General features: G+C 31.9%; 1 protein-coding gene, 1 long non-coding RNA gene and 1 pseudogene across 8 annotated transcripts; 1 reads left to right on the plus strand and 2 right to left on the minus strand.

The window, feature by feature from the left end:
* Window positions 1-2,769: 2,769 nt before the first annotated feature.
* Window positions 2,770-8,474, minus strand: LOC100778403 (glutamate receptor 2.5-like; annotated as a pseudogene).
* A 2,687-nt stretch (window positions 8,475-11,161) lies between these two features.
* On the plus strand, window positions 11,162-12,029 carry LOC121173672 (uncharacterized). The gene is made up of 2 exons (XR_005888986.1): window positions 11,162-11,312; window positions 11,398-12,029. It is a non-coding gene; the product is annotated as an uncharacterized lncRNA (long non-coding RNA).
* LOC100778941 (glutamate receptor 2.5) lies at window positions 11,980-17,609 on the minus strand. Of its 7 annotated transcripts, none has more exons than XM_014768478.3 (5): window positions 17,263-17,609; window positions 14,567-15,828; window positions 13,685-13,982; window positions 13,001-13,326; window positions 11,980-12,651 (listed from the first exon to the last, which is right to left on the minus strand). In XM_014768478.3, exons 1-5 carry the CDS (start codon window positions 17,516-17,518, stop codon window positions 12,220-12,222), a joined length of 2,574 nt encoding a protein of 857 aa, XP_014623964.1. In that variant the 5' UTR covers window positions 17,519-17,609; the 3' UTR covers window positions 11,980-12,219. The 7 variants fall into 7 exon arrangements, with proteins under 7 accessions (XP_014623964.1, XP_014623963.1, XP_040866255.1 ...); XM_014768477.3 differs by having other exon boundaries at window positions 12,926-13,326; window positions 17,263-17,601; XM_041010321.1 differs by having other exon boundaries at window positions 13,001-13,329; window positions 17,263-17,601.
* Window positions 17,610-18,415: the final 806 nt, after the last annotated feature.

Here is an 18,415-nt window from a genome sequence, read left to right on the forward strand (position 1 = left end):
TACATACAGCATCACTCGTGGCATGCATGCATGACCAATTAACAATCACGTAGGCAGTTAACGATTTCGGACTAACGGTAAGAACCTGGGATAAAATTTTTTAAATATTAAAGATCTAATCTGAAGAAAAAATTTATTAGGAACCAAATAAAAAAAATATTTAGTAGGGATCAAAAACATATTTAAGCCATTTTATTGTAACACAATATATTATTATTATTATTATTATTATTATTATTATTAATAAATTACATTCTTAAGATATGTAAATTATTTAAGTATAATTTTATTATTTATTTTAAAATAGTTTTGCTTTGAAGTCTACTCTTTAGTCCCATATCCAGAAAATAGACTATTATAATTTATGTAGAACTTAAATTGTAGGAATAAAATGTATGATTTGTAAAACAAATATTTTAGTGAAAATGTTAGTGATAAGATCACTTTTTAAAAATAAAAATAAAAAATAACTGTATCCATTATTTTGTATGCATGCTATCAATTTACTTCATTTTTTAATTTGAATGCCAAATTGAATAGTTTTAAGACTGAAATAATGCCTTATTTTTTTATTTGAATCCTAAAAATGAAAACTAAGTGAGGATGAATATTTGAAAACAAAATGTATTAATCTTAAAAAGATTTTATGATAATGAAGATTTTGATTTATTTTAAAAATGAAGATACGACAAGAAGTGCAAATAAAAGAAATTCGTATTCCATTAAAAGTATTAAATTAGATTAAAAAAACTATATATATATATATATATATTTTCAGAATACATGCATATATTGGTTATAAAATATTGTTGTCAATACCTGCAACTATTATCATTGTTGCAAGTAGCTTTTAAAATTAAAAAGTAAACAATTTTCGTTTTTCATATATATTGACTATGTTAAAGGATTTATGGAATGAATTTGCCATTTTATATATTATTGGGGAATTGTTAAAAATACTCAATCATAAAACTTTTGTTGATATTTTGTATTTAATTAAAAAATAAAATATATTTTTTTAGTTTTATTAAATTAAACTTTAAATATAAATTTTGCATAAGGCCTAACAATATACGGGCACAACTTTGCTGTTCAATCTTTATTTCTTCTCAAACTTTTATCTTTTTATAATCTTCATTTCTTCTTAGAACCTTACTATTTTTAATCTTAATTTCTTATTACAATTTAAAATGAAATACTTTATACTACCATGTCCATAATGGATATTGTTATCAAAATAATGATTACCAGTTTTGTTAGTATATAGATAATTCTTTTAAGTTAAAAATTATAGTTGTTTGTTTAATAAAAAAGAACTTATAATTGAAATATAAATTGTGTCTCACTAAAAAATCTTATTTGTTAATAGAATCTATTAAAGTACAAGTGTGAAATGAAGTTACACATTGGATAAAAATAAAAAAGTTGAGCAACATATAAATGAAGAAAAGACTCATAAACCAAAGATTTAAATTTTGTGTTAAAATATAATGTCAAGTCCACTCATGTGGTGTGCTTGAGAGACCTATTGGTGAAAATTTCCCCCGATATTTATCCTTTTGATTTCCCAACAATTGTTAGAGGCGTATAGTTCACATATAGAGGGTCAGGCTGCATGTTTCGTGACCGTGGAACAACAGAAAGATGGTTTGACTTGGTAATTGACTCAAATGAGTAAAATGGAATTGGTGATAAATCCATGCATATGAGAATCTCTTGTATTGAAATTTTCCTGGCAGATAAGTCCATGTATAGAGAGTCAGACGGTGTGTCTGTAACTATGGAACAATGGAAAGTGTGGCCATGCAAGATACTGGAGCATGTTGACGGGAAGAGTTAGCCAAATCGGGGCCACCATTGTTCTACTTGAGGAAAGACTACCATGCGAAATACCCACACTCGATGAAGATATTATTGGAGTCCAAGTATAATATAAAGTCACACATTTGATAGAAAAAGAAAAATTAAGTAACATATAAATGAAAAAATACTCATAAATCAGAACATTAATTTCTCAGAATCTTACATAAAATGTATATTCCAATTCAATAAAGTCTGGTTACATGATAGTTATATAATAAATATTTTTATTTTTTTCCTGATGTTGGAGAGGGGGAGGTAAATTAAGAGTTATATAATAAATATTTTTTCTCCTGTTGTTGGGGAGGGGGAGGTAAAATAAGAGTTATATAATAAATATTTTTTTCCTGTTGTTGGGGAGGGGGAGGTAAATTGAGAAAGAAACCATAAACTAACCAGAAAGAGGTACAAAGGATTTGAACCAGTCTAGTTTTTCTTTACATTTTATTTATATCATAAAAATGAATAATCCCATCCACTATATTCTTGAATTACTCTTCCTTAATTCTCTACAGAAAATTATTTATTTTTGTTTAACTCATAACATCATATTGTGCCAGTATCCCAAAAGAAAATGTGTATCCAAATCCTTCAAGTATTTGGCTCTAAAATGCTTCTTAGTTCTTATAACAATATGAAAAATTAATAGCCCAGGAAGCATATGGGCAAACAATATAATATATAATATCAATAAGCTCACCAACCCAATATAATTTGCTGATTATAATGACTGTCTCTTCTGCATTTCTTGTTACTGTGGCATCACTTACACTTCTCATGTTCCCTGATTGGAGTCTCTTGAACAGTTCCTAGCAAAATATGCGGTTGTCCATCTCCGTATTCTCCTTAAAGAAATCTTATTTGTACATCAAATTCACACAACAATTTATGAAAATCTCTTCTCCTTAATTATGTTAATGTTACATGTATGTAGCTAGCAAAGGTTTCAAAATTCTTCATGAACAAACAAATCATATCGTATTATATAACAATGCCAGTATAGCAACAGTAAAACAGATGCAAAATAAGACAAGGAAAGGCTGAAATCCTGTCGGTGACCCGTCTTTTGTCTTGCTCTCTAAAGGAGAACAACTGGCATTGCCTTCTATTGATAGCATATCTGTTTCTAGTTGTTCAGCTTTTCCATTCTCGATCACTTTCAGCAATGCTTCGGATATGTCAGTAGCCAGGATGGAACCCTTGGGAAATACCTAAGTTGTAATCAAACACCCAAAATGTATATGCATGCTAGTTAGAAAAGTTTCCAGAGGAATTTGTTCTTTGAAAATGTATTTTATGTTTGGCAGGTAGTGCACCTAGCATTGAGCGCTGAAATATTGACATTTAATAATCCTTTCGTTGTTAATTACAATATTTTTTTTATAAATTTGTTTGTCTTTTTTTATAAGATTATTTTCTAATTTTTACATGTATTAATTTTTTTTCCTATATATTCTTAATTCTTCTTTCTCCAAAATATAAATGAAGAACAATTAAATTGATAGAGAGATAAGAAAAAGATAATTTTAAAATAATATTATAAATAATTGACAAATTTAATATGATTACCTAAATCAATTATTTTTTTTAAGGGACACAAATGGATGGAAAGAGTATAAAAAGACATCCATGAAGACTTCAATTCCAAATTTTCCTAACACCTACCCCCAATCACAACATGACACAATCAAATGTTAATTAATTTTTTTCTTGCAAATTAAAAAATTTAAATACGTGTCACATAAAAATTAGTCCAAACCATAGATAAAACTACTGTCCAAGACTACCCAATAATTTTTATCGTTTGACTGCTACCAAACATATCATAAAATTGTGACAATGAGGAGGGGAGAGACATACAAAACCAAAGCCACCAAGCCTGAAAGTGTTGCCTGCTTTGATGAGGCCATGACATGAGTACTTTGCCAGAAAAACTTTAGCATGAGGGGAAACAAAGAAAGCGGCTTCAATATCCTTGTTCTGAAAGGCCTCAGGGTAATCCCTTAAGGAGTTAATTTTCCTAATGTTCTCAGGCTTGAATTCTAGTACATCAGTCAAATAGTTCACAATGAATGAATTTCCATCACAACCAACTGGGGAATTTCTTTCCTGAAGGGTCTGAATATCTAACACAGATGGTTCTAGCTGCGAAATAGTCATCCTGGAAGTCAAACTTGCTATGAAAGTACCACTTGCAATGTAGATAGCAAATAACCATGGTGCCAACACAGTTCTAGCCAAAGGGCTTTTAATTTGTTCTCCTGCTTATTAGAAATGTACACAAAATTAATTAAGATTAGGATTTTCAAATGGAGGAAGGAATGTGATTGAAAAGCTTTGATCAGTATCACAAAATTTGAAACATGCTTTTTTACAAATATGTATCACTATCACTGTATTTTTATTTTCTTCTTAGACATACAATTTGAAAAGGTTCGCGTATGGCAAAACTTATTACTACCATAGTGCTAGGTGAAGTTTTGATGTTAGAGAACTTACTGTGTGCATAGAATATTACAGTGACTAAAAACCAAAGCATGGACCCCAATCCCTTTAGTTCTGCATTAACTTGCCGTTCAATCAACCAAACGACAAATCCCACGAAAATGTGCAATGCCACCAACATCAGCCACATCTCTTTTGTAAAGGCATCAAAAAATATCCACGTTTCTTTTGATTTAGTTGATTGCTCTCTAACCACCATGTCAAGGCCAGACTCTACATAAGGTTGGGAGAAATCAACTAAATGATATCTATATGCCATTATTGATGTATCTCCAACAGCAGCATCCAATGTCTACAGCAGAAATAAAAGTTTAGATTTGTATTAAGCAAAGCAACATTTTCAAGAGATCCAATGCTGGAAAAAAATGTGATTTATATGTTTGACAAAACTAACTTGAAGTTGAAAATTAAAAATTAAAATTTTTTATTTTTTACGTTAGCTTATTAAATTATAAGTATTTGATAAAATCAGTTGTTAAAGTAGCAAAAAGATGTAAAATGACATAAATGACATTTAAAAAAGAAAATAAGAAAATTGAATAAACATTTTAAGGATAAAAATAGAATAAAATATAAAAAATTAAAAACTAACGTTTTAAAAAAAAAAACTTCTTCAAATAACATTTTAATAAACGCTAAAAACTATTAAAAAAATGTTAAAATCTACTTAAAAAAATTATTGTCCAACAATCAAAGTATTCCAATTAGTAAAAAAAGCTAAAAACTAAGTTATGCTTGTTTCATAATACAGTAATCAGCATGTCCTTTATATTACCATACCTTGTTATAGACTTGCTTCACCATTTCATCATAAGACCCATTGAAGGGAACAAATGTGTATTTCAAGTAATAAGGCAAATTACTAACAGCTGCTTTAAAGATATCAATTGAGAAGCCGGTGATGGAAGTGTTATTAACTTTAACAAATTGATGAAAGACACTTTTTGCTGGCACTCCTATTTGCAGTGTCCTCTCCTCGGTGCCGTGAGTCCACCCCTTAGGAACAAACTGTAACCCTCCAGGCCAATAAACTGAACTCAAAACTCCAGTTGAAGCAGTATTTGTCTTCATAACCTCTGTTAGTTGCTGTGTAACAAGGTTCTTGGAGAAACCTAGTGCTGGAGACCATAATGCCAACTCTCTATAACTTTTACCTATCACATTAATTATATTGAAGGTTGGTGATTGCTGTAATTTTCTATTCCTGGAAAGATTAGTTCTGAATAATTGTTCAAGGGTAAACTTCCATTCTGATTCCTTAGCAGCTTGAGCAACAGCCAATGTTGCTTCATATGATTGAAGTGCAAAGAAACTTGGGTTAATGTTCTCTTCTTCAGGGAATTCCAATGCAAACCTTCTTCGAAATTTGAACTTGAACCTTCTCAAGGCGTCGCTTGTTTCCATGAAATGTGTCTTAAATCCAATAACACCTTGCATGTTGATGATAACAGACGGGTTAACAGAATCAAGATGGCCAGCAATCCCATCTGGGATAATCCACACACAACCTTTTTCCATAAAACCCATTTGCTTTGCTTTCTCAAAAAGTATGTTAGCCAGCTCCAAAGAAGATTGCACAATTAAGAATACCCTGTTACTCTTGTTTTTAAGCCTATTTAGCTCACTTTCAATAGTAGATTTTGGGTCTGATAGAGAGGACAAGGAAGGCAAAGGTAAATGATTATCAATCTCAGAACCAACATGTCTAAGAGCATAGGTGAGGTCAAGTAGCATCCCTGGATCAGAGGAAAACAAGTTATTAAGTTCATAGATTACTGTCACCTTTCTCCATCTGAATTCTCCTACAATGGCTGCAATGCATTGCATGTGAAGGTTGATGTCATGTCCCACTTGTATGAACTGTGGCAATAAAGGAGATAATTGCTTTGATCTGGCTATAGGTGAAATTAGAGACAAGATAGGAATATCCTTTATGGTATCATTAAATTCACTTGCCAGAGTTGCTTCGTTGTGTGTTATTGTCCCTATGATGGCTAATACTTTCTTTCTCTGTGCGAGATCCAAAGCTATATATTTATAGAAACAAAATCGTGTTAGTATGTTTTATTTGAACTGTTTTAGTTATTAGTTAAATCATTCAGTTGTTCATAAAGTTGGTACTACTTTAAGTACTAATTCCTCGACGAATACAACCACATTTTTTTAAAGAATAGTTCCTATTATCACATCTTTGTTAACGACTTCAAGGTATAATTGATGTGGTTGACATGTGATAACATGAATAAAAGTTAAAGATAGAAGAGTCTACATTGTCCAGAAGTGCACACCAAAAACAACAAAGAAGAACGTCATGCAGTAATGTACTGAAACATTGAATATGAAACAAGATCTCTAGAAAACACAAATAAATCTAACGAGGAGTGATTGCTAACACCTACAAGTCCTAATCAAATTATGAAAAACTTAAGATAGGATAATTACTCAAGTCCTAATCAGCTTCATCTGTTTTCTTATTACAAGCTAATTTTTAAGACCTGATCTGCCATGTTTGAAGGTTTGACATATTCTAAAAGGTTTTACATGAATATGATTAAACACACATTTTATAGAACCATGATGTTCAGTAACAGTTGCAGCAACAAAGAGAAACGGTAAAGCTAATACATGATGTCATTCTTAAACCACTGTCACACCATCACCTATGATTATTGCCTACAAAATCATATCGTCATGACCCTATTTCTCTTCATCAAGCCATATTTGCCTTATGAAAGTCTAGCTCGTTTGAAAAATTAAGGCCAAAGACTCCTTAGTATTTGTCATGAGCTACCTTTTAGGGTTGATCTAATCATTTTTATGGCTTAACTTAGTCTACCAGATAGTCTGTCAGGGATCAGATATGCAAATAAGAAAAATCACATAAGTAGGCTTTCAAGCTAGTTGGACCTTCAAATTTAACTAGTGTTAAAATCAAATCACAATGACTGGTTGGGCCACTTTGACCAGAAACTAGAACCATGGCCGATCCGGTTGAGTAATTAAGTCATTCACGTAATTCATCTGATAAGAACCGCTTAATTCCTCTTGAACTGTAAAAACAGTGGTTCAACACAGCCCAGTCAACTTGTATTCTCCTACTAGTTTATGTGGTTTAATAAATGACCTATTAACCTGTCTTGAGTTGATGATCAATCTGATTCTACTAATAATAATTCTTCAAACAAATTAGGTCAAGCCTTAATGTTAGACTTAAATACCTTTTTCATCCCAATAAATATGTTTTTCAGTCCTTAATTATAAATTAAATAATTATTTTTAATTCTTATAAATTATATTATTTTTATTTATAGTCCCTGAGGACATGATATTTTTGCCAATTTGCCACCCATAACACTTGCTGACATTAGCAATCGTTAGACACGTCAACAGTTTTTAACATCAAGGACTAGAATAAACAATCAAGTAAATTATAGACAACATAAGTATATTTAATTTATTTTACTTTCTTATTTTCTTCTTTTAAAAGTATTTATAAAAGAGTATATCAAAACACTAAACTAATCTCGTGAGACAAAAGTTGGAAAGTGGACGCTAACATTACCACTAGCTACTGCATTGGCTGAATTCCTATGGGAATTTTTAATCTTCAAATCCAGCTTGGAACAACTCAACCGATTGAACTCTTGGAGTGCAATTTGCATGGCTATCTTCTGATGCTTTCCCATTTGTGAACTCAAATCAAGCACAGCACCTATGCTCATAATGGACCTTGAGCAGTTGTTTCTACTTTCATGAGCTAAAAGCACCCTTGACCATGTTAACAATTGCAGGACAAAGAAGCAGATAATGAGTGACATTGAAGAGCTAGCTCATTCCTATTGAAAAAATGCACAGCAAACAAGAAAACCTTATGGAACTAATCACTGGTTCGACCATCAGTCATACCTAAGAATTACTTTAACTAAGAATATGCCTGGAGCAAAGTCAAAGGAAGACAAAGAATTTTGATCAGAGCAATGCTTAAGAAAGTGATTGGGGTTTGAGTTTCCAAGCTGCTGCCAACTTTGATATTTGTCCTTTTTGTTTTTGTTATGTTCATTTTGGGCCGAATTCGCATATACTGCCAATTGCAAATTGCATTGAGTCATTGACCTGCATCGATAGGAGAGCAACTATGCAGGGAAGGTGGGATTTTGTGCACTTTTGTGGCATTGGACAAATTCTTTCTGGTTATAAAATTGATGTAGAAGTTAATCAATACATTTTCTGGAGCTTACTCTTACAGGTTGAACCTTCCAGCAAAATTACATGATATATACTTGTAATTTGGAGCATTAATTTATAGGCTAAATTATCATTTTTATTTCACTAATTTTTCGAATTCACCATTTTAATTTCATTGTCTAAATCATTAATTATTGAAAAATTTAATTTATAATTAACTTAACAACTTTACTATAATCACAATTATTAATTTTTTATGGGATCACAATTATTATTATTATTAGCTAATAATTTAACAGATGAATCAAAATTACTAATTTATAAAATTATTGAGATCAAATATTATAGCTAAAAACGAAAGAAATAAAAATTATGGATTAAAAAAATTAAAAGATGAAAATTATAATTTAGTCTAATTTATATAACAATATATCATATTATCAATTAATACGTTAAAATGGCCACTTCGTTATGTATATATAATGAATAAATAAATAAAAACAACGGTCCAACACATTTTCCAAGGTATTAAGATGCATGAATTAAAAATACTTATAAGTAATTCTTTCTTTATGAAAATAGTATTGTCATTCTAGTGATGATAAATAAATATCTATATTTTTTTAGGCTTAATTATGTTAAAAATTCTTAAAATATATTCAAATTTTGTAACTGATCAATGAAGAAAAAAGTTATCATTGAATGCCCGAAGTTTCAAAAATTTTGTGAGAGATATCTATATCATTAGTCTCTTCGAACCTTAGTAACATGTTGGTTTATTTTTATTTTTATACTTAATTTAATAAACTATTTTATTAAAAAAGATAAAGTTAAATATGTGCAACTAACGGGTACGCAGTCAAGCCACGGGGCCTGCTTCATTTTTCCCATAACTAGTTTGTTTCATACATTCTACTTTTCTATTTTGTTTTCATGCATGAGAAAACAAATTTATTATATATATGGTAGTTGAATCGGGATACAAAGTGTGAGTCGGAAAGCCCATTTTTTGAATAGCGAATCAAATTGTATCGTGAATCGTAAGAAACTTACTATAAAACTAAAAATCATAACTCTAGATCATTTTGTAAAAAAGAAACATATGAGAAATGAAAACATTAAATATTATATATCTTATGAGAAACTCTAGATCATAACATTAATATTAGAGGCTAATAATGGCTGCAAGTTTAGAGCAGAGAGGAAGGCTTCACGGAAGAAATTGACTGAGAGTACTCAACACCTCACTCTACACTCTACAAATATTACCTACTGGAATTTGGAGGAGAAGGAATGTTTAGCCTAACCAACACAATCACTGTTGGTGTAGAGTGACGTCAAGAACCTTAATGTAGTAACTTCCGTTGTCTAAGTTTTCATTGGACGAAAATAGAAAAAAATATTAAATTATAAGAATTAAAAATATATTTAAGTCTTATTTTTATCATAAAAATAAATAACCCCTTTCATTCTATTCTTGGATTACTCTGCAGTAATTCTGTAAGGAAATTTCTTTCTTTTTGTATCTCATAACATCGTATTGTGACAGTACCACCAAAAAGAAGAAAATGCGTATCCAATTCCTTTAAATCTTCAGAAGTAAAATGCTCTTTACATCAATAACTCAACAACCACCGTGCTTTGCTGAGTATTAATGTCTATCTCCTCTGCATTTCTTATTACCATGGCAGTACTTCTTACACTTCTCACTCTCCCTTGAACAGCTCCAAGCAAAATATGTGGTTGTCCATCTCCATATTCTCCTCAATAGTGTTAATGTTAGATGTATGTAGCTAGTGAATGTCTCTACATTATTCATCAACACACAAGGAAAGGCTGAAATCCTGTCGATGACCCGTATTCCGCCTTGCTCTCTAAAACAGAGCAAATGGCACTATTGCCTCCATTGATAGCATATCTTTTTCTAGTTGTTCTGTTTCTCCCCTCTCTATCACTTTCATCAATGCCTCAGATATGTCAGTAGCCAAACTGGAACCCTTTTGAAATACCTAAGTAATCAAACACACAAAATGTACATGCTAGTTAGGACACTCTTCAGAAATAGGGAAACTTTTTTGAAAACATCATGTGCAATTTCTTGTAAATTAAAAGTATTCAAGTTTGGTAGGAGTTCTCGAGAACCGGTGGAATGCCCATAATGAGGGCTGAAATGTTGACATTTAAACTGTTTTACAAAGTTATTTGAAGGCCCCAAACTAAAAAGTTAACTTATCATCCAAGTTTTTAACTTAATTTATTAAATTATAAATATTTGATAAAATTAATTATTAAAATAGTTAGAAAATGTAAAATGATATATTTAAAAAGAATAGTAAAAAAAATTAAATATATATTTTAAGGATAAAAAGAAAATAAAATATAAAAAAATAAAAATTTTAAAAATTATTTAAAAAATAATACTTCAAATATCGTTAAAAAATAATAGAAGTTAAAAAAAATATCAAAAATTATTTAAAAAATTTATTTATCAAAAAATCAAACAAATTTTTTAACTAATAAAAAAAATTAAAAATTAGCTTAAATGACTTTCCCAATATAATCTTTGTTTAAGAAAACAATCATTAAGTCTCCAATTTCAAATTTTCCTTACAGTTACCACATTTTTTTCACTACTACCGGGCTTGAAAGTCGTAAAATGGACACAATGAAGGAGAGAGACCCACAAAACCTACGCCATTGGATGCTCTGCGTCTTCCCATTACCTTCTTTTGGATGTTAAAAAAAGAATCATGGGTTGAGAGGTAATTTTTATATTTTTGTTTTTGGTTCCTTTGTTCTATTGGAAATGTGGGTTTTGTTGGTTTTGATCTTCCCAAGCTGGTGAAGTCGCTGTCTGAAAGGAGCGGTCACGCGCCGGCAGAGATGTGCGTGTAGAACCTGTTTGGCGCAGAGAAACTGGGCGCGTGCAGGAGCTTGACTCGTTGTTTGGTGACACCGTGACCACCAACGTATAGATCGGCGAACAGCGAGTCCAATGGTGTAGTCACCGGTCAGAAAAGGTCGCCAGAAAAGCTAGAAAGGTAGCTGAAAAAAGTATGGCGAGTATAAAGATGCACCAGGAAGAGGGCAACGAGCAAAAAGCCTCACCTGGGACAGTGGGTTGCCGGAAAAGTGACTGTGGCCGTCAGTGGCCGGAAAAGAAGAAAGGGTCGTCGAAAATCGGATAAGAAGCAGAAAGGTCGACCGGGATGTGGAAAGAAGGGTGACAAGTAGAGAGGTCCACCAGAATGCGGAAAAAAAGTGGAAGAAATCGCCGGAAAAAGTGCCGCGAGTATAAAGGTCCACCGGAAATTAAAAAAAGAATGATAGAAATAAGACAGTGAGCAAAATGACTCATTGGGAATTAATAGTTTTTTCTTATTCTCTCAGCCTAACTCTAGATATCATGTAAAATAAGAAAAAATAGAATTAGTGTAAATCATGTGTCAGACTATCCAGCAGACACTAGTTTATGGACAGATAATATTGATTATTACACATAATCAGAGGATATTCCATTTCCTCTAAATCAGACATCACATCATTACACATGAAATTCCTCATTCTCAACAAGAGTGATATGCTTTCTACAAAAAGTTTGAAACATTAATATCTCAGGAAGCATAGAGCAGCCAATACTACATCTATAAGCTCAACAACCTCTGTGCTTCACTGAGTATTAATGACTGTCTCCTCTGCATTTCTTGTTACTGTGGCTGTACTCACACTTCTCAAACTTCCTGATTGGAACCTTGAACTGCTCCGAGCAAAATATCTGGTTGTCCATCTCCATATTCTCCTTAATTGTGTTAATGTTAGATGTATGTAGCTAGTGAAGGTCAATACATTACTCATCAACAAACAAATCATATTATATAACAATGCCAGAACAGCAACAATTGAACAGATGCAAAATAGGCCAAGAAAAGGCTGAAATCCTGTCGGTGACCCATCTTTTGCCTTGCTCTCTAAAGGAGAACAACTGGCATTGCCTTCTATGGTTAGCATATCTTTTTCAAGCTGTTCAATTTCCCCACTCTCTAGCACTTTCAGCAATGCCTCGGATATGTCAGTAGCCAAAGTGGAACCCTTGGGAAATACCTAAGTAATCCAACACCCAAAATGTACATGCTAGTTAGAACAGCTCTAGAAATAGGAAAAAGATTTATGAAAGATAGCATGTGCAGTGTCTGATAAGTTAAGTTTGGTAGAGGTGAAAATTGGAGAGATGCACATAATCTGTTTTGAAATAATGGAATTTAATATAAGAAAACATTGATTGAGTCTCCAATTTCAATTTTTCCGTACAATTACCCCAATTTTCACAGCTACCATACATGTGTAAAATGGTGTCAATGAGAGGAGCGAGACCCACAAAACCTAAGCCACCAAGCCTGAAAGTGTTCCCTGCTTTGATGAAACCCCTGCATGAGTACTTTGCCATAAATACCTTAGCGTGAGGCGCAATAAAGAAAGCTGCTTCGATATCCTTGTTCTGAAAGGCTGAAGGGTAATCATTTATGGAGTTAATTCTCCTAATGTTCTCAGGTTTGAATTTTTGTACCTCAGTCAAATACTTTACAATGAACGAATTTCCATTACAACCAACTGGAGAATTTCTCTTCAGAAGGCTCTTGATATCTAACACAGATGGCTCTAGTTGTGAAACAGTCATCATGGAAGTCAAACTTGCTGTGAAAGTACTAGTTGCAATTAGGATAACAAATAACCATGGTGCCAGCACAGTTCGAGCCAAGGGGCTTCTAATTGGTTCTCCTGCTTATTAGAATTTAGAAACGCACCAAGAATTAGTGACAGGTTTTTCTAAAGGAGGAAAGAGTGTGATTGAAAATGGTTTGATCAGTATCATATTCTATATATAATGAATACTGCAGAGAAACAGGGATATCTCAACATGCATTTGAAAAATGTGTTGATATAATTATATTTTTGTTTGCTTATTAGTCATACAGTTTGAAAAGGTTCGTATGGCAAAACTTATGGAAGTTGGAAAAAGAAACGCGACGGTATCATGTGCTAGCTGAAGTTTTGGTCTTCAACTGGTACTGATATTATTATTTAGTAGCTATGAAATTTAATTTTTTGAAGTTGAACATCAAGTTAGAGAACTTACTGTGTGCATAGAATATTACAGTGACTAAGAACCAAAGCATGGACCCGAATCCTTTTAGTTCTTCATTAACTTGCCTTTCGATCAACCAAATGACAAATCCTACGAAAATGTGTAATGCTGCCATCATCAACCACATCCCTTTTGTGAAGGCTTTTAAAAAGATCCATGTTTCTTTTGATTTAGCTGATTGCTCTGTAACCACCATGTCAATACCAGAGTCAACATACGGTTGTGAGAAGTCAACTAAATGATATCTGTATGCCATTATTGATGTATCTCCGACAGCAGCATCCAATGTCTATATCAGAAATAAAGGTTTAGATTTGTATTAGAAAAGGCAACAGTTTAAAAAGATGTTATTTTAACTTATGTATTGCATAGGAAAGAAGTTATTTCCATCTAATTTAATTACAGGCAAAAGGTGGAATACCACAAAGTGAAAGGGTACCCACTAAAAAAAGAAGTTTTTGTAATTGGTACATGTTTTGTTAAATCACCCATAAGAACCATACTTTGACTTTTAGCCAGAGAATATCCAACAAGAGTTTCCATTGAATGAATAATGGATCCAGATCCTAAAAACAATAATGCTTTTGTTCAAAATAATAAATATATTTTAATATATCAACTATATTATAATTAAAATTCATAATAAATTAATATTTTCATATATATAAAAATTAATATTTGAATTGGATAGACTGTTAAAAAGAGTACATAGATAAAGATAAAAGGAAGATTGTTAAGAGAAAAAATTGCTTAGTTGCAAAGATGGTGTGTGGAACAATACTCTAAAGAAGAGAAGAGAGAATATTAAGAATGTTTAATTAAAAGAGTGAAGAGAGTGAGAGTTTACTCTCTGAACTAGTTAATTTACCATACCTTGTTATAGACTTGCTCTACCATTTCATCATAAGACCCATTAAAGGGAACAAACGCAAAGTCCAAGTCATAAGACAAATTATGAACGGCTTCTTTAAAGACATCGATTGAGAATCCTGTGATAGAAGTTTTATTCCTGTTCTTATCATATGTCACATTCACAAACTCAGTGAAGGCACCTTTTGCAGGCACTCCTATTTGCAATTTTCTTTGTTCGGTGCTGTGAGTCCATCCCTTAGGAACAAATTGTATACCTCCAGGCCAATAAACAGTACTCAAAATTCCACTAGAAGCACTATTTGTGTTCATCTCTGTCAGCTGCTGTGTAATAAGGTTTTTGGAGAAACCTAGTTCTGGAGACCATAATGCTAACTCTCTGTAACTTTTACCTATCACATTAATTATATTGAAGGTTTGTGATTGCCAAAATTTGCCATTTCTGGATATATTACTTTTGAATAATTGTTCAAGGGTTAACTTCCCTTGCGATTCCCTTGCAGCTTGAGCAACTGCCCGGGTTGCTTTATATGATTGAAGTGCAAAGAAACTTGGGTTAATGTTCTCTTCTTCAGGGAACTCCAGTACAAACCTTCTTCGGAATTTGAATTTGAACCTTCTAAATGCTTTGCTTGTTTCCATGAAATGTGTCTTAAATCCAATAACACCCTGCATGTTAAGGATTGAAGAAGAGTTAACTGAATCAAGTAGGCCAGCAACCCCATCTGGGATAACCCACACAGAACCTTTTCCCACTAAACTCATTTGCTTTGCTTTCTCAAAAAGTATGTTTGCCAGCTCTAAAGAAGAGTGCGCAATCAAGAAGACCCTGTTACTTTTGTTTTTGAGCCTATTAAGCTCATTTTCAATGGTAGATTTTGGATCTAATAGAGAGGATAAGGAAGGCAACGCTACATGATTATCAATCTCTGATCCAACAAGTCTAAGGGAATAGGAGAGGTCGAGTAGAATCCCTGGATCAGAGGAAAACCAGTTATCAAGTTCATAGATTACTGTCACCTTTCGCCATCTGAATTCTCCCACAATGGCTGCAATGCATTGCATGTGAAGGTTGATATCATATCCCTCTTGGATGAAGTATGGCAATAGAGGAGATGATTTCTCTGATCTGGCTACAGGTGAAATTAGAGACAAGATAGGAATATTTTTTATGGTGTCATCAAATTCACTTGCCAGATTTGCTTCACTGTGTGTTATTGTGCCTATGATGGCTAACACTTGCTTGCTCTGGGTGAGATCCATGGCTATATTTATAAAAATCAAAATCGTGTTAGGATGTTTCATTTCTACTTATTTTGTTAACTCATTCATTCAGTGCATATAGTTGACACTATTTTAAGTATTAGTTCCCGAACGAAAGAACATAAATTTTAGTCCATACATCCACATTTTTGTTGAAGATTGGTTCCTGCCGTTACATTTTTATGAATGATGTCAAAGTGTAGTTTACATGTGTAACTAAAAATTAATCATTTGATCATTGTTTTTTATGTTATCAATGGTGTAGTTGACACATGATAATGATGTAATTAAAAATTAATCATCTGATAATATAAAATAAAATAAATTAAATCATTAAATATTACACAATTATAATATATTTTATATGGGATTTCACTTTTGATGTGAAACCAAGCACTAATCATTAAAGACTACAAATGCGAATAATTCTTGATTCTAGATCAAAAGTGAAACCATCATGTACATATAAAAATATAAAAAAAAAAAGATAAACTTTAGTCCCACATTGAATAAATAATAGTTATCTAATATTTAGTGATTATGTATAACTAACCCTTATTTATTATTTATTTATTAATATTATTATTTAAGTTACTATTTTTAAAATCTTTTGCCACCTTAGTTGGCAATTTATATAGTGGTTGACATGTGGCTTTTCTTTTTTAAAAAAAATGAGTTGGCAATTTACATGTGGATGAATCGGTCCATCTTTGAAAAAGAGGTTATGTTGAATGGAAATTATTATTTTAGTATTTTCTTTGTTAAAGTACTTTAATTCGGTCAATCAAATCCCTTCATATATTTTTTTTACTGAAAACCCAATTATAATCAACATTAGCAATGCTTATTGATGAAGTTAAGGAAGAATATAACAAAATGGGTGATTTTTTTAAACTAAAGCACATACTAATTTTTAAAGTAATATCACATATATTTTAAAAAAAGTAATATCACATGCATACAGAAGTTAAATGATTAATTTTCAGTCTGTCATTGTCATTGTTACATGTAACACGTGATGGTAAAAAATGAATGATAGGAATCAATCTCCATAAAAAATGCAAGTACAAATATTAAAACTTATATTTTTTTATCATTAGAGACCAGTGAATTAAAGGAACTGAATGAATAATTTAAACTATTAATTTCATGAGAAATCAATAAGTAATAAGAGGAAGGAACGAATTATTTTTTACTGTAGTTGCTCATATATAGATTCTATTTTTGCATTTCCAGCAGGCGAAAAAAAAAATGGGAGCCCTTTTCTCTGTTGGCCATGGCAATTGTCCCTAATTTTTGGGAAATAAATACAGTATTTTTAGATACTTACGTGAAAAATGAAAACATTGGGAAATTGAAAAAGAAAAAAAAAACAAATAAAATTAGTTGAGTTTTCCATCACAAGACAAAAAGTTGGAAGAGGTCATTAACCTTACCACTAGCAACTGCGTGAGCTGAATTCCCATGGGAATTTTCAATCTTCAAATCCAGCTTGGAACAACTCAACCGATTGAACTCTTGGAGTGCAATTTGCATGGCTATCTTCTGATGCTTTCCCATTTGTGAACTCAAATCAAGCACAGCACCTATGCTCATAATGGACCTTGAGCAGTTGTTTCTACTTTCATGAGCTAGAAGCACCCTTGACCATGTTAACAATTGCAGGACAAAGAAGCAGATAATGAGTGACATTTTAGAGGTCCTTCCGATTGAAAAATGCTCAAAACGTTGTGCAAGAGTACTAATAAGTCCCACCTTCCCTAGTTCCTGATTTCCTTTCCTCTGACTTGTTCCAACTTTCTCGATAACCTATATATATATATATATATATATATAACTTATGTTAAAGATATATATTAGAATTAATTATCATTTAGTCTCTATTTTTAGTCCCTGATTTTTTTTACTAACGATAGTCTCAATTTCTTTTTCCTTCTTACTTTTTAGGTTCTGTTAAGGAACTTTTTTTGGTTGCTATCTGTTAAGGAACTAAACATAAGGATTGAAAAAAAAAAAATATTCAACATTAAAATAATTTAGGAACTAAAAATAAAATTTTAAAAAAAAATCATGGTGTAAAAGTAATAAACCTAAGTTCTTAATGTAAAATCATGGATGACCTGAAGTACAAGCTTTGAGGATAATAATTAATAGTCAATATACCTTATTCCTTGAAGCAGTTATTTAAATATAACCACCAAATCAAGTAATAGTCCATATACGTTATTCCTTTAAACAGTTATTTAAATATAACCACCAAAAGCAACAACAAAGAAAATGTTTAACTAAGAATATGCCTGGAGAAAAAAGTCAACGGAACACCATGAATGAGTAGTGTTGTGTAGCAATGCTTGCGGATGCTGCTTAAGAAAGTGATTGGAGTTTGAGTTAGTCGAGAGGGAAATTTCCAAGTTACTGCCAGCTTTGATTTTTTTTTTCCCACTTGCATCTAAAGAACCTTAAGTCAATAACCTTCGTAAATTAAGTTGATTTTGGGAGACAGTCCACATATACTGCCGAGTACCAAGTGGAAATTTCATTGATCAGTCGTAGACACGCACGCATGCAACCTTGATTGGTTTTTGAAGC

The sequence above is a fragment of the Glycine max genome, chromosome 16 (assembly GCF_000004515.6).
Source record: "Glycine max cultivar Williams 82 chromosome 16, Glycine_max_v4.0, whole genome shotgun sequence".
In the NCBI taxonomy this organism is placed as follows: Eukaryota; Viridiplantae; Streptophyta; class Magnoliopsida; order Fabales; family Fabaceae; genus Glycine; species Glycine max.